The sequence below is a fragment of the Hemiscyllium ocellatum genome, chromosome 20 (genome assembly GCF_020745735.1).
Source record: "Hemiscyllium ocellatum isolate sHemOce1 chromosome 20, sHemOce1.pat.X.cur, whole genome shotgun sequence".
Lineage (NCBI taxonomy): Eukaryota > Metazoa > Chordata > Chondrichthyes > Orectolobiformes > Hemiscylliidae > Hemiscyllium > Hemiscyllium ocellatum.
The window spans coordinates 39,260,286-39,274,803 of NC_083420.1; the positions used below are offsets into that span (position 1 = coordinate 39,260,286).

At 40.5% G+C, this 14,518-nt stretch overlaps 1 protein-coding gene across 1 annotated transcript in view; it reads right to left on the reverse strand.

Moving 5' to 3' along the window:
• iqce (IQ motif containing E) overlaps positions 1–14,518 on the reverse strand; it is a 67,312-nt gene that overhangs the window by 16,811 nt on the left and 35,983 nt on the right. The window contains exons 12-19 of the mRNA XM_060840778.1: positions 13,575–13,738; positions 12,086–12,141; positions 11,756–11,970; positions 10,920–11,018; positions 9,029–9,125; positions 6,224–6,379; positions 4,392–4,415; positions 903–971 (exon numbers count right to left, since the gene is read on the reverse strand). Coding sequence (XP_060696761.1) covers positions 903–971; positions 4,392–4,415; positions 6,224–6,379; positions 9,029–9,125; positions 10,920–11,018; positions 11,756–11,970; positions 12,086–12,141; positions 13,575–13,738 — 880 coding nt within the window. The remainder of the gene's footprint in view (positions 1–902; positions 972–4,391; positions 4,416–6,223; positions 6,380–9,028; positions 9,126–10,919; positions 11,019–11,755; positions 11,971–12,085; positions 12,142–13,574; positions 13,739–14,518) is intronic.

The following is a 14,518-nucleotide window of genomic DNA, read 5'->3' on the forward strand; positions in this document are numbered from 1 at the left end:
GAGGTCTAACAAGTGCCTTAAAAAGTTCAATATCACCTCCTTGCTCTTGTACTCTACATCCTATTAATAAAGCCAAGGGTAATTTAAGCTTTACTTACCACTCTCTCTACCTGTCCTGCCACTTTCAATGATTTGTGCAAACACACACCCAAATCCCATTGCTCCTCCACCCCTATTTTATACTGTCTTTCAATGTTTTTTCTGCCAAAATGCATTACATCACACGTTCCTGCATTGGAACTCATCTGCCACCTGTCTGCTCACTTCACCAACTTGTCTACAAGTTCCACATTATGCTCCTCATGGTTTACAATGCTGCTAAATTTTGTATCATTCAAGTAAGAAACTTATATTTTAGTCCAAAACAGGGTAGAATCTAATATGAAAGCCTAAGCCTCAGAGGCAGAAGGTAATGAGTTCAATCCCATTCAGGATTTGAAGGCAAAATCTAGCTGCACATCAGTTGAAAACTGAGAATGCTGAACTTTCAGACATTAAAATTAGGTCCTGTACATCTGCTCAGGTGGACAAAACTTACATTACTTTATTCCAAGACTATCTTCTCCTGATCATTACCATCAATAACAAGTTGATATGGTCATTCATTCACTTGCTGTGTATGGGACACTGTTGTGCACAAATTGGCAGCTATGGGCACTGGTCACAATGTGCTTTGGATAATCCTGAATTGTGATTACAACTTATTTTTCTTTGGAATTTGTAAACAAAGTCAACATTAATTCCTTTAGATTTTATACTTATGAATAGCTCTGGAACAATGATAATGTTCTCCTCAGATAACTAGGGATAATTAACGCAGTAAGATCTCCAAATTCTTGAAAGATTTTGGTAACTACCTTCTTCTGCTGAGGGGAAGCAAAGGACATTTTCTTTATACCTACAGAATATGTGCTCTCAAGCTTCTTCCGTGCAAAATGTCCTCGTGCTGATGCTTGAATCATAGTAATTGTCTAGGTACAATCAGAAGGGCAAAACATTTATTCCAGAAAAGTTTGATTCCAGACTTCCTTTTAAACAGGACTGTACAGAATTTCCAGCATGAATGCTTTTAATAGATAATCTGCTTCCTTCATCTTGGACATTGTTTTGATGCTGTAGAAAAGAACACTTCCATTTTTGATGAACGACTGTTGGTTTAGAGCACTAGCACCGTGCATAAAGCTTAGGTCAGCTGCAGAATAAAGCTTCCTGTTCTGTCCAAGAAATAAAGCTGTGATTTCATTTTCGTTCTTTAACATGAATGTTTAAACATATTGATATAACAAGTTCTACCTTTGGTTTTAAAACACTCGAATTTTACATAGGAACAGAAGAAAGCCTTTCAGCCCTTAGATATTGCTCTGCTGTAATTCATATAGGTAAAGGCTGATCCATATCTTAACTCCATATTCTTCCTTTGTTCTGTAACCCTTGTTTAATTAGATTGAAACTTCTGTGCATTGTTTTTGGGAAGATAAAGGTATTTTTAATTGGAAGTATAAGTCAAGATTTAAAAGTTGAAGTTCTAAATTGGAGAAGGACAAATTTTGACGGTATTAGGTAAGAACTTTCAAAAGCTGATTGGGGGCAGATGTTCACTGGGAAGCCTTCAGAATTGACATAATGAGAATCCAGAGAAAGTATATTCCTGTTAGGGTGAAAGGAAAGGTTAGTAGGTATAGGGAATGCTGAATGATTAAAGAAATTGAAGGTTTGGTTAAGGAAAAGAAGGAAGTTTATGTAAGGTATAGACAGGATAGATTGAGTGAATCCTTAGAAGAGTATAAAGGCAGTAGGAGTATACTTAAGAGGGAAATCAGGAGCACAAAAAGGGGACATGAGATAGCTTTGGCAAATAGAAATTAAGGAGAATCCAAAGGGTTTTTACAAATACATTAAGGACAAAAGGGTAACTAGGGAGAGAATAGGGCCCCTCAAAGATCAACAAGGCGGCCTTTATGTGGAGCCACTGAAAATGGGGGCAGATACTAAACGAATATTTTGCATCAGTATTTACTGTAGAAAAGGTTATGGAACATATAGACTGTAGGGAAATACGTGGTGACACCTTGCAAAATGTCCAGATTACAGAGGAGGAAGTGCTGGATGTCTTGGAACGCATAAAGGTGGATAAATCCCCAGGACCTGATCAGGTGTACCTTAGAACTCTGTGGGAAGCGAGAAAAGTGATTGCTGGGCTGCTTGCTGAGATATTTGTATCATTGATAGTCACAGGTGAGATGCCAGAAGACTGGAGGTTGGCTAACGTGGTGCCACTGTTGAAGAAAGGTGGTAAGGACAAGCCAGGGAACTATAGACCAGTGAGCTTGACGTTGGTGTTGGGCAAGTTGTTGCAAGGAATCCTGAGGGATAGGATGTACATGTATTTGGAAAGGCAAGGACTGATTAGGGATCGTCAACATGGCTTTGTGCATGGGAAATCATGTCTCACGAACTTGATTGAGTTTTTTGAGTAAGTAACAAAGAGGATTGATGAGGGCAGAGCGATAGATGTGATCTATATGGACTTTAGTAAGGCGTTCGACAAGGTTCCCCATGGAAGACGGATTAGCAAGGTTAGATCTTACGGAATACAGGGAGAACTAGCCATTTGGATACAGAACTGGCTCAAAGGTAGAAGACAGAGGGTGGTGGTGGAGGGTTCTTTTTCAGACTGGAGGCCTGTGACCAGTGGAGTGCCACAAGATTGGTGCTGGGTCCTCTACTTTTTGTCATTTACATAAATGATTTGGATGCAAGCATAAGAGGTACAGTTAACAAGTTTGCTGATGACACCAAAATTGGAGGTGTACTGGACAGCGAAAGAGGGTTACCTCAGATTACAACAGGATCTTGACCAGATGGGCCAATGGGCTGAGAAGTGGCAGATGGAGTTTAATTCAGACAAATGTGAGGTGCTGCATTTTGAGAAAGCAAATCTTAGCAGGACTTATACACTTAATGATAAGGTCCTAGGGAGTATTGCGGAACAAAGAGACTTTGGAGTGCAGGTAGATAGGATAGTGAAGAAGGCATTTGGTATGCTTTTCTTTATTGGTCAGAGTATTGAGTACAGGAGTTGGGAGGTCATGCTATGGCTGTACAGGACATTGGTTAGGCCACTGTTGGAATATTGTATGTAAGTCTGGTCCCCATTCCTATCGGAAAGATGTTGTGAAACTTGAAAGGGTTCAGAAAAGACTTACAAGGATGTTGCCAGGGTGGAGGATTTGAGCTATAGCGAGAGGCTGAACAGGCTAGGGCTGTTTTCCCTGGAGTGTCGGAGGCTGAGGGGTGACCTAATAGAGGTTTACAAAATTATGAGGGTTGTGGTTAGAGTAAATAGACAAAGTCTTTTCCCTGGGGTCGGAGAGTCCAGAACTGAAGGGCATAGGTTTTGGGTGAGAGGGGAAAGATATAAAAGAGATCTACAGGGCAACTTTTTCACACAGAGGGTGGTACGTGTAATGAATGAGTTGCCAGAGGAAGTGGTCGAGGCTGGTACAATTGCAACATTTAAGAGGCATTTGGATGGGTATATGAATAGGAAGGGTTTGGAGGGATATGTGCCGGGTGCTGGCAGGTGGGACTAGATTGGTTTGAGATATCTGGTCGGCATGGACGGGTTGGACCGAAGGGTCTGTTTCCATGCTGTATGACTCAATGACTCTATAACTGCTCTTTGAAGATGCAAAAGAAGTTCAACTAGCCTTGAGGGGCAAACAAGTTCACCTTTCTCACTGTAAAGTAGATCTGATGTCAGCTGTTTGACTGGTTTTATCCTTGGACTTTACAAAGATTTCTTTCATTTTAAAAAAAACATGTGAATTCATCTATGTTACCTGGGAATACTACCTCTCTAGACCAAGTATATATTGTTTTCTTTACTTGAAAAGAATCATTTACAAAACTAAATATCCATTTTAGATTTCTTGGATTCTGTAAAACTAACACCATCAGTGATTAAGAGTACAAGTATTGCAGATTGAAGTAGTTAATAAGGGTTGAAGGACAATGTCTTGAGACCTCTTCTCCATGTAGGGAACATTTGGATTCCATTTGGTGTCTCTGTGTTGAAACAAGGTTTAGATTAGATGCTCAGTTGGATATAGGATCAGACTGACCTTCCATGGCTCAGTGGGGCTACCCACTGGGGCTTCATCATGAAACCTGATGAGACATTGACATTGAGTTCAGAGTAATGTGAGGGATCTGGTAATATGTGTTATCTGTTAGTTTCATCGTGTCAGAATATAACAGGTAAAAAGGCAGCAGATCAAAGGAAACCTTAAGGTTTTGAGTCTTGAAGTTTCACAGTCTTAACATTTACTTAATTCCTAATTTAATGACATGAAAATATTATTTTGTACTTTACATGGGGTCAAACATACCTCATTTAGGTCTGAATCTTCTTTCTATTTAGGAGAAAAGAAGAAATTATTGAAATGTATAATTATATGAAATTGATGAAACCTCAGAAGCTGCAACTTCCCAAAAATACTTCCTTTTTATTAAATGACAGACAGTTCCCCTTTCACAAAAATCAATTAGGATGTCAACTAGAACTGTGCCCCCCCCATTGTATTGATAACTATCACTGAAACAGGAATACTCAAAAGTAGTCAAGACTAACTTTTCCCACAACGTTCTCCAGCATTACAAAAAAGAACCAGCTATTAATATTGATAGAGAACATCCAGAGAAGCCCTGTTATAATTGAAGTGCTTTATTATCAATCAAAATGAGCAATCTCATCTCTCCAGTCTAAATGTTATGGGTTCAATCTCTTCTTCAGATATTTGAAAACACAGAACCTCAGTTCATACGGAAACGCTGACAGAATGCTACATTGTTGGAGGTTACATTATAGAGGTAGATCCTATAATGAAGCCAATTGTGCTTGCTCTGGTAGTACAGGGGAACTTTAAAAGACATTTCTGAAGAATAGCGGAGATTGTACTCATTCATATCCTAATTCAAATCCCTGTACCTGTTCCACCATTCTTTTCACTCAGGTGAAATCTGTGCCTCCACATCCCATTTCTCATTGTTGTTTATAGGACCTGCTATGCCTAAAATAGTTGGCACCCTCATTTTTGACTGAATGGTAAGTTCAGTTCTTAGTCACTGATTATATATGAAGTGATTTGAAATGTTTCTGAGATACATGGCAAGCCATTCGAGCTTTCCTTTCACTCCACAAAGAAACAATCATTAGTACAATTTTTTTGGGAACATTTTCAAACTGTTTGCAAACATTTTGGAATTATATTCCCAAACATTTTTGTTTTTTGTACATCATTCTCCATCAAGAATCACAGGAACAAGAGTAGGCCAATCAGCCCCTTGAGCCTGTTCTGCCATCCAAATTGATTATGATTGATCTTGCCTTAATTTTATTTACATGCTTTGTTCTACATAATACTCTTACCCAAATATCTTAGCGATTTCAATTGAGCAACAACTAAAGTCTGAAAACATTTTCTTTCAATCATCATGTTTGGCATCCATCATTCTCCTCCTTATAGGATGTTAGGTTGTGACTGTGAAGTTGCATACTAATCAGTTACCTTTTAATAGGTGGATGCAGCTTCATGTTGAGCTCACAATGCAACATGGAAATGAACCATGTGATCTACGGCTTTTTAGCACAATAATATGCCCTGAATTTTAACCAAAGTATGTTCCAATAACAACATTGTACTGTCCCATATCTTAATTTACATCAAACCTGTTGTCCCATAACAGCTGTACTCATTGACCTATTTTTGCTCCCTATTAGCTAGAGATTTAAAATTCTTATCCCCATTTTCAAAACTCTAATGACCTTACCCTACTCCACTGCTTCCCTCATCTCCAATCTGAGTATCTGCAATCCTCCGATTCTTGATTCTTGAGCATTGCTGAATTTATTGCTTCTGTATTAGCAGCCATTTATTTAGCTACCAAAGCCCTATACTCTAGAACTCCCTCACTAAATCTCTTCACTGCCCTACCTCATTCTTCCTTTAAGTCATTCTTAACATCTACTTCCTGGACTATGCTTTTGATTATTTTTCCAAATATCTCCTTATGTGTCAAATCTTGTAAACAGTTCTGTGAAATGAATGTTTAACTACATCAATAGCACGACTTAAATATAGGTTGTGGTTTTGATTGGATCAAATTAAAACCCTCACTTTAACTACACCCTCCCACAACCCTATCTCTGATCATTCCATACCTGACTTTGATATCTGCGCCAGTGCTTCTGGATTGTTTTTGCAGCTTGTTCGCTGTCATATTTCTGTTTCTGCTCATTATAACCAACAGAAGTGGTCTGTGTAGACCGGTGATTCCTGGCCAAACCTAGAATGGATTGATTGCTTGTGCTGTCTATCTGTAGGAGAGTAACATTGTTAATGTCCACAGATTATGAGAGCCATTTTTGCAATATCAATGACGTAGAAAGTTCAGTGTCATGTTTGATGGTGCACACGTCTGTGTTTATGTTTTTTGCAAGACAACTCCTCCACAGGAAAAAAACCTGACATTAGATATCTAAAAGCTTTAGAAGGTGGTGTATCATTTTTATGAAGGCAGACTGCTGTGCAAACCATTACCATCCAGCCTAGTCATTTTCTTTATTCAATAATTGGAACTAGGCATCGCCTGGTAGGCCAGCATTTATTGGCTATCCCTGGTCACTCTTCCGAAGGTGGTGGTGTCTCCTGAACTGCTTTAGTCCATTTGGTATATGTAGACCCACAATGCCATTAGATAGGGAGTTCCAGGATTTTGACCCAGTGACCCACTGAAAAAACAGTGCTGTACTTTGAAGTCAGGATGGTGAGTGGCCTAGTGGTGGAAATTTCAGGTGGTGGTATTCCCATATAGCTGCTACTTTTGTCCTTCTAGATGGTAGTGGTCGTAGGTTTGGAAGAGTTGAGAGTGTGATGCTAGAAAAGCACAATAGGTCAGGCAGCATCCGAGGAGCAGGATAATCCCTTTTGGGCATAAGCCCTTCATCAGGAATGAGGCTTGTGAGTAAAGGGGGGGGGGGGGGTAGAGAGATAAATGGGAGGGGGTTGGGGTTGCGGGGGGGGGGCAAGGTGGCTAAGAGTGTGAGCTAAATGGAGGTGGGGGTAATGGTGACAGGTTGGAGAGGAGGGTGGAGTGGATAGGTAGGAAGGAAGATGGACAAGTCATGAGGGCAGTGCCGAATTAGAAGGTTGGTTCTGGGATAAGGTGGGGGAAGGGGAAATGAGCAAATTGGTGAAATCCACATTAATCCCATGTGATTGGAGGGTCCCAAGCGGAAGATGAGGTGTTCTTCCTCTAGGCGTCGGTTGGTTAGGGTTTGTCGATTGAGGAGGCCCAGCACCTGCATGTCTTTGGCAGAGAGGCAGGGGAAGTTGAAGTGTTCAGCCACGGGGCAGTGGGGTTGCTTTGTGCATGTGTCCTAGAGATGTTCTCTGAAACATTCTGCAAGTAGGCATCCTGTCTCCCCAATGTAGAGGAGAACGCAACGGGATCAACGGATACAGTAAATGACGTGTGTAAAAGTGCAGGTAAATCTACGATGGATGTGGAAAGCTCCTTTGGGGCCTTGGGCAGAGGTGAGGTGTGGGCACAGGTTTTGCAATTCTTGCAGTGGCAGGGGATGGTGCTGGGATGGAAGGGTGAATTGGTGGGCAGGTGTGGACCTGACAAAAGAGTCACGGAGGGAATGGTCTTTATGGAATGCAGATGGGGTGGGGAGCGAAATATATCTCTGGTGGTGGGGTCTGTTTGTAGGTAGCAGAAATGGTGGAGGATGATATGATGTATCCAGAGGTTGGGGTGGGGGGGAGGTGGAAGGTGGAAGGTGAGGACAAGGTTTGGAAGATGCTGTCTAAGGAGCCTTGGTAATATTCTGCAGTTCATTTAGGGTAGATGGTACACACTGCAGCTGAGTATTGGTGATGGTGATGAGAGTGAATGTTTGCTATTGTGGTGCCAATCAAACAGACTGCATTTTCCTAGACAGGTTCAAGCATTTCAAGTGTTGGTAGAGCAGCCCTCATCTAGTCAAGTGGGAAGTATTCCACCTCACCCTGACTTGAGCCTTGGAGGTAGTTAACAGGTTTTGAGGTAAATTATTCACTACAGGATTCCTAGCCATGGACTTGCTCTTGTAGTAACTTTGCTTGTTTCGCTAGTCCAGTTCAGTTTCTGGCCAATGGTAACCTCAGATGCTGAAAGCATAGATTGATGATGGTGATGCCAAGGGGCAATGGTTCGATTCCCTCCTGTTAGAGATGGTCGTTGGTGGCACTTGTGTGACATAAATGTTATTTGCCACTTGTCAGCCCAAAACTGTATATCATCTGGTCTTGCTACATTTGTACATGGACTACTTCATTATCTGAGGAGTCACAAATGGTGCTGAACATTATGCAATCATTAGTGAACATCCCCACTTCTGACCTTATGGTGGAGGGAAATTTGTTGATGAAGCAGCTGAAGGTGGTTGGGCCTAGGACACTACTCTGAGGAGCTCCTGTAGAGCCATTCTTTTCTTAGTCTCTTTCTCTGTCTCTCTCCCTCTGTCTCTCTCTTTCTCCCATTTTTGTGCATCAGAATTAATGATGCTGAGATTTATGACAACACGGGCTGTGAGTTGAGTTACTCCGTGGACATCTTCTACACTGCCATATTTCCAAGCTTATAACACTGATTATACTTCATTGAGCATTGAAAATACTTTGATAATTTTGTCCACTTCAGTCTACCAAATATGCATACCAGCAGAGGGAGGCCTTTAGGAAGAGTAAGAAAGGATCCATGTGTCATAGATTTAATTCTAAATTTTAATTCTAAATTCTGAATGTTTCTGACAGAATATTTAATTATTTCTGTCTTACCAAATTATATTATTCAAAAATTCTTCATTGGCTACAAAGCACTTTGGAACAACCTGTGGTCATAAAAAAAGCGATTTTTTTTTTCTGACAACTATCACACTCCCACCATCACTGATGGAGTTGCTAATCTCATTCCGAATTACCTCATCAATGTGACTGCAGTGCAGTTTCACTCTCCGATGCTCTTCCAGCTCTGCTTCCAGTTGTGTTATTTTTTCTGTCAGGGAGCGGATTTCCCTCCTGCAGCACATGACAGATCAAATTTTCACCCCTTTCACAGTCAAAGATTAAAATCTAACATTCAATGAGTGATGGAAATCTCAGGCCTACTGTATCTCTGGATTACCATTAAGCTAACTCCTTTTACTTGTCCACAAGCGGCCCTCGGATGAAGATTATTTCATAATCTTTTTATAATACTGCAACACCCAGATGTTAGGGGACTAGATGTTTGGCTTTGTTCCGTCATATTTATGAAGTGAGCTGGCTTTGGTCACTGTGTCAGCTGAATTTCTCTAACCATGCTTGCATAGATCATCATTTTGGTTTAGCACTTCATTAGGGAATAGAACTTGGACGATGATCTAAAAGCATGGTTTAAGTGCACTCCAAACAGGATTAAGCATCTAGGTGAATAAGCGAGATTGTTAGGAACATATGATGGTGGAAACAGGTGGTTTTGACTCTTTCAATGGTTTCTTTCAGAAAATAATGTTTTGGAATATAGAATAAATAATTTCAAAATAATAATATATGAATGTGTCACATAATTGGGATAACCAGTCACTTTGGATCAATGGTTCTCAAAGCTCTCCACTACTGGAGTTTTCCTCACCACGTATCTTGGTCTGTTGCAGACTAATTCACAGAGATTGGCTGCTGCCATTAATTCACAACCAGAAGCAGTAGGGAGATGAGAAGAGTATTTTTACACATTGAATTATGATGATCTGCAATACCTAAATAGCTGGTGAAAGTAGATTTATTAATAACTTTCAAAGAAATTTCTAAACAACTTACGTTATGGAGAAAGAACAGGGAACTGAGGCAAATTGGAATCAAATCTGGTGTGATAAGCCAAACAGCCTCCTTTTATGCTTTATGATTCTACAGATTGTATCATGAGACTGTTAAGAGAGTAGGATGGATTTTACATTGAACAACTTCTATGTTCCCAACAGGTGCTTCTGGTTGAATAAACTTAATTATTAGGATTCAAAGTTTGTGCGAAGATTTGTAGCTCGGGTGCTTGTTGTAGTGGTTCTGTTCGCCGAGCTGGAAGTTTTTGTTGCAAACGTTTCGTCCCCTGGCTAGGAGACATCATCAGTGCTGTGGAGCCTCCTGCGAAGCGCTTCTTTGATGTTTCTTCCAGCATTTATAGTGGTCTGTCCTTGCCGCTTCCGGGTGTCAGTTTCAGCTGTCTGCTGTAGTGATTGGTATATTGGGTCCAGGTCGATGTGTCTGTTGATGGAATTTGTGGATGAATGCTGAAACAGCTGAAACTGACACCCGGAAGCGGCAAGGACAGACCACTATAAATGCCGGAAGAAACATCAAAGAAGCGCTTCGCAGGAGGCTCCACAGCACTGATGATGTCTCCTAGCCAGGGGACGAAACGTTTGCAACAAAAATTTCCAGCTCGGCGAACAGAACCATTAATTATTAGGAATTCATTAATTGGAGACATTGGTGTGGTGATAATGTCACAAAACTAATAATCCTAAACCCCAGTCTAGTATTTTGGAGATATGGATTCAAATCTCACCAGGTGAACATGTGATCACTGCTGATTATTGTAAAGACCTATCAGATTCGCTACCATCTTTTAGGGAAGAAAATTCATCTTTGTTACCTGGTCTACATCTAAGTCCAGATCTACACCAATGTGGGTGACTCTTAATGTTCCTCTGGACTGTTGGGGATGAGCGACAAATGTTGGCCTAGCCAGCAGGATTCACATACCCCACAAATGAATTTTTAAAAAAATCATAAAATAGAAGGATCCACATGTACTGTTTGAAAGAGTGCACTAACCTGTATTCTTCTGGGGGCTTGTCAGCTTGAGTTTTTCTAAGTCTGTGCAGCTCCTTTTCCATCACTGTCTTTTCCTGAATTACTTGATTAATTTCAGTACTACAGAGCAAACACAGAACTGAGAATCAGAATGTATAAATGCTTTTCAATATACCCCTATTCATCTTCTTTTGGATAAATTCACCACTTGTATTGTATTTAGAGAAAGCTTTCATTTCTAAAGCATGTAACATGGCCTCAGGTTGTCTCAAATTGGCTTGCAGCCAATGAGTTACTTTTTGGAGTGTAGTAATACTATAGGAAACAAAGCAGACAATTTGTCCGCAGTAAACTCACATTAATATCATTCTGACCAGATGTTTCCTTTAGGTATTGGTTGATGGAAAAATATTGCCCAGTATTAACTGTATATCAATTATGTTTAATTATGTGCAGGCGACAAGCTTGAGAAAGGTTTTCATAAGCAGACATAAATAAACACTCAGAAACCGTACAGTTGAAGTAGGAGCTGTATATTCATATGGTTTTGCCCTTTAAGCGAATGTTAGATTGAGTAAAGATTAGATTTATTTCTATCGTTCGCTGACTTCCTCGGCTATTTCAGTCAGGACATGTGGAGAATTCCCATTCTCTTATCTCTGAATAGAACCATGGACTCTTTTACATCTGATGCACCAGATAGGGTGAATGGAATCTTGATTTAATGCCTCATCTGAAAAAAATGGCATCTTTGATAGTACAACACTCATAAGTACTATATTGGGATTGTCACAACCCAAATATTGTTCTCAGGTCTGTGGTGTGGGCTCCAGGTTCCCTTTTTCCACAATACTCACATCCTGGCGGTCAGCTCTTTCTGCAGATGACTGCGATCCTCCTTCAGCTTTTTTACTAGTTCACGGAGACGGCCATTCTCCTGTTGTTGTTTGACCTGCTGCTGCTCTTGTTGCTGCACTTGATCCAGAGCAAATCCAGCCTGCATGTGCTTCTGTTCAATACCCCCACTATTCGTCCTGGATTGCGAGCTGGCTAGCTCCTGATCATCAGCTTTCTGGGAAATTCAAGAAAGTAGCAGTATGACTGGCAGATAGCACTTTCTACCAGTAACACAACTGATCCTTTAAACCCACTTAATGTCCCCGAAGCCTTAGCCAAGCTACTCTCACCTTCTCCAACTCCAGAAGCCTTCTCACCAGCCTCTGTTTGCTCCACTCACTATAACCTAAAAGAGAACAGGTACAAAGAGAGAGAAATACTTTCTGGTGTGTGACATCATTAACAAACATTTACAGGACTAAAGAGCGACAAACATAGGAATTAGTAGCTGGAGTAGACAATTCAGCCCTTGGTCCGCTCCGTCATTTAACATGATCATGATTGATCTTATCCTGGTCCCAGCTCCGCAAAAGAATGTCAAAAAACATATGAATACATTCAATATTGAAAATTGCAAATTTCAATTTGATACAGTACAATGTATAATAATTACAGCTGTACTGAGCTCTGGTACTGAGTCGAAAAGGTTTAAATTATGAAGATGATTAGTCAGCCATCAAAATCTATTTTCTAAAGAGTCCTAGATTGTTCAGTCTTTCCTGATAATTATAGGTTGTTCCTTCTGGTATCATCTCTGTAACACTTGGGACTATTTTCTTCAGAAAAGAGAGGACTGAGACATGACATCATTGGGGCTCTTTCAAATTTGGAAGCAGTTGATGTCGGGGAGAAGGTTCCATGTGGAGAGGAGACTGAGTAAGGGCTTTTAATATTAAGACTGATTTATCTATTCAGAAATTTTGGAGGTTCTTCACTGAAAGAGTGGTTAGAATATGGTACTCTATGATGCATAGTCTGGTTGATGCAAATTGTATGGATTGAATTAAGGGTATCTACATATCTACACAAGGAAGGAAGAAATAGGGAAATGTACTTTGGTTGAAATTGGGAAATGTACTTTGGCTGCTGTAGAGCATAAGCATTGATATCGATGAGTTGTACTCAATGGTCTGTTTCTGTGCTGTAAGTTCTATGAAAGTTTTCTATTTTCTCCTGTGGGATGTCTAGAACAAAGGGACCTAATTACAAAATTAGAACTAGGCCATTCAAGTATGATGTCTAGAAACATCACTTCACACAAAGGGTAATTGAAAATTTGGAAGAAATGTTAACACGAGAGGTTAACAATAAAATAAAAATTGCCAGGTTCTTGTTAAGCAAGGGCACTTTGGGTTATGGAACCAAAGTGAGTAGATAGAATTATAATCTGACTGAATGGCAAAGCAGACTTGAAAGCCTATTCTTGTTTAACAAGAACAAAATCTGCACAACAGTGTGCAGCATGGCTGAGTCAACATGGGCAGCACAAGTGAAGGAAGGAAGCTCACTGTAACTAAACTTGGCGAAAGTGAGGACTGCAGATGCTGGAGATTAGAGTTGAGAGTGTGGTGCTGGAAAAACACAATAGGTCAGGCAGCATCCGAGGAGCAGGAGAATCAACGTTTCGGGTTATCAGGGCTGTACTGAAGTAACTGAACTTGACAAGTTTAGAGAACATCTTTCACACCAGCCAAAGCACTGAACCAAAGGGTTAAACAGGAATTGAGAGCTCATTTAGTGGAGGGTGGGTGTTGCAATAAAATGTTGCACAATGTCTACCTTGGGCTGTGTTGGTTGCAAAAGAGCTGTGGCATGCTTTATCCAGGTCACCCTTCAAGGCTTTATTCTCCTCTTGGAGGTGTTTAAGGCTTTTAGATAATCTGAGGATGGTTGAGTTGAGCACTTTCTGTTGTTTCTGTGATTCTCTGCTGTCTGGTATTGACCTACAAATTAACAAGAAACAGACAATCAAAGTGTCACAATGTGCAATTATGTTTCCTTCTTGTTTCCACCTTCCTCCTTCCTTGGGAATAGTAGCCTATTCTATGACTGCCCGACAAAGATGGATATAAATGATTTCAGAGTTTTATTTGAGCATTGAGTTCATCAAGTAAACTTCACCAATGTTTCTTCCTCAATAAGCATCACATAAAATATGTTGCAGTGGTCACATATATATGTGTGCTGCGCATAAAACAGTTCCTCTGATTGCCTTCATAAACAGTTTCTGCCCTTTGAAGCTTAATTCAATCAACATGAAACACTTTGAGATATCCAAAAGGACAAAATAAGGCTTAGGGTGTAGGTTTGCTCGCTGAGCTGTAGGTTTGATATCCAGACGTTTCATTGCCTGGCTAGGTAACATCATCAGTGGTGACCTCCAAGTGAAGCGAAGCTGTTGTCTCCTGCTTTCTATTTCTCTCTTTCTCCTGGATGGGTTTTCTGGGGTTTGTGGTGATGTCATTTCCTATTCATTTTCTGAAGGGTTGATAGATGGTATCTAGATCTATGTGTTTGTTTATGGCGTTGTGGTTGGAGTGCCAGGCCTCTAGGAATTCTCTGGCATGTCTTTGCTTAGCCTGGCCCAGGATAGATGTGTTGTCCCAGTTCAAATGGTGGTTTTTTTCATCTGTGTGTCGTGCTATGAGGGAGAGAGGGTCTGTCTTTTTGTGGCTAGCTGGTGTTCGTGTATCCTGGTGTCTAACTTTCTTCCTGTTTGTCCT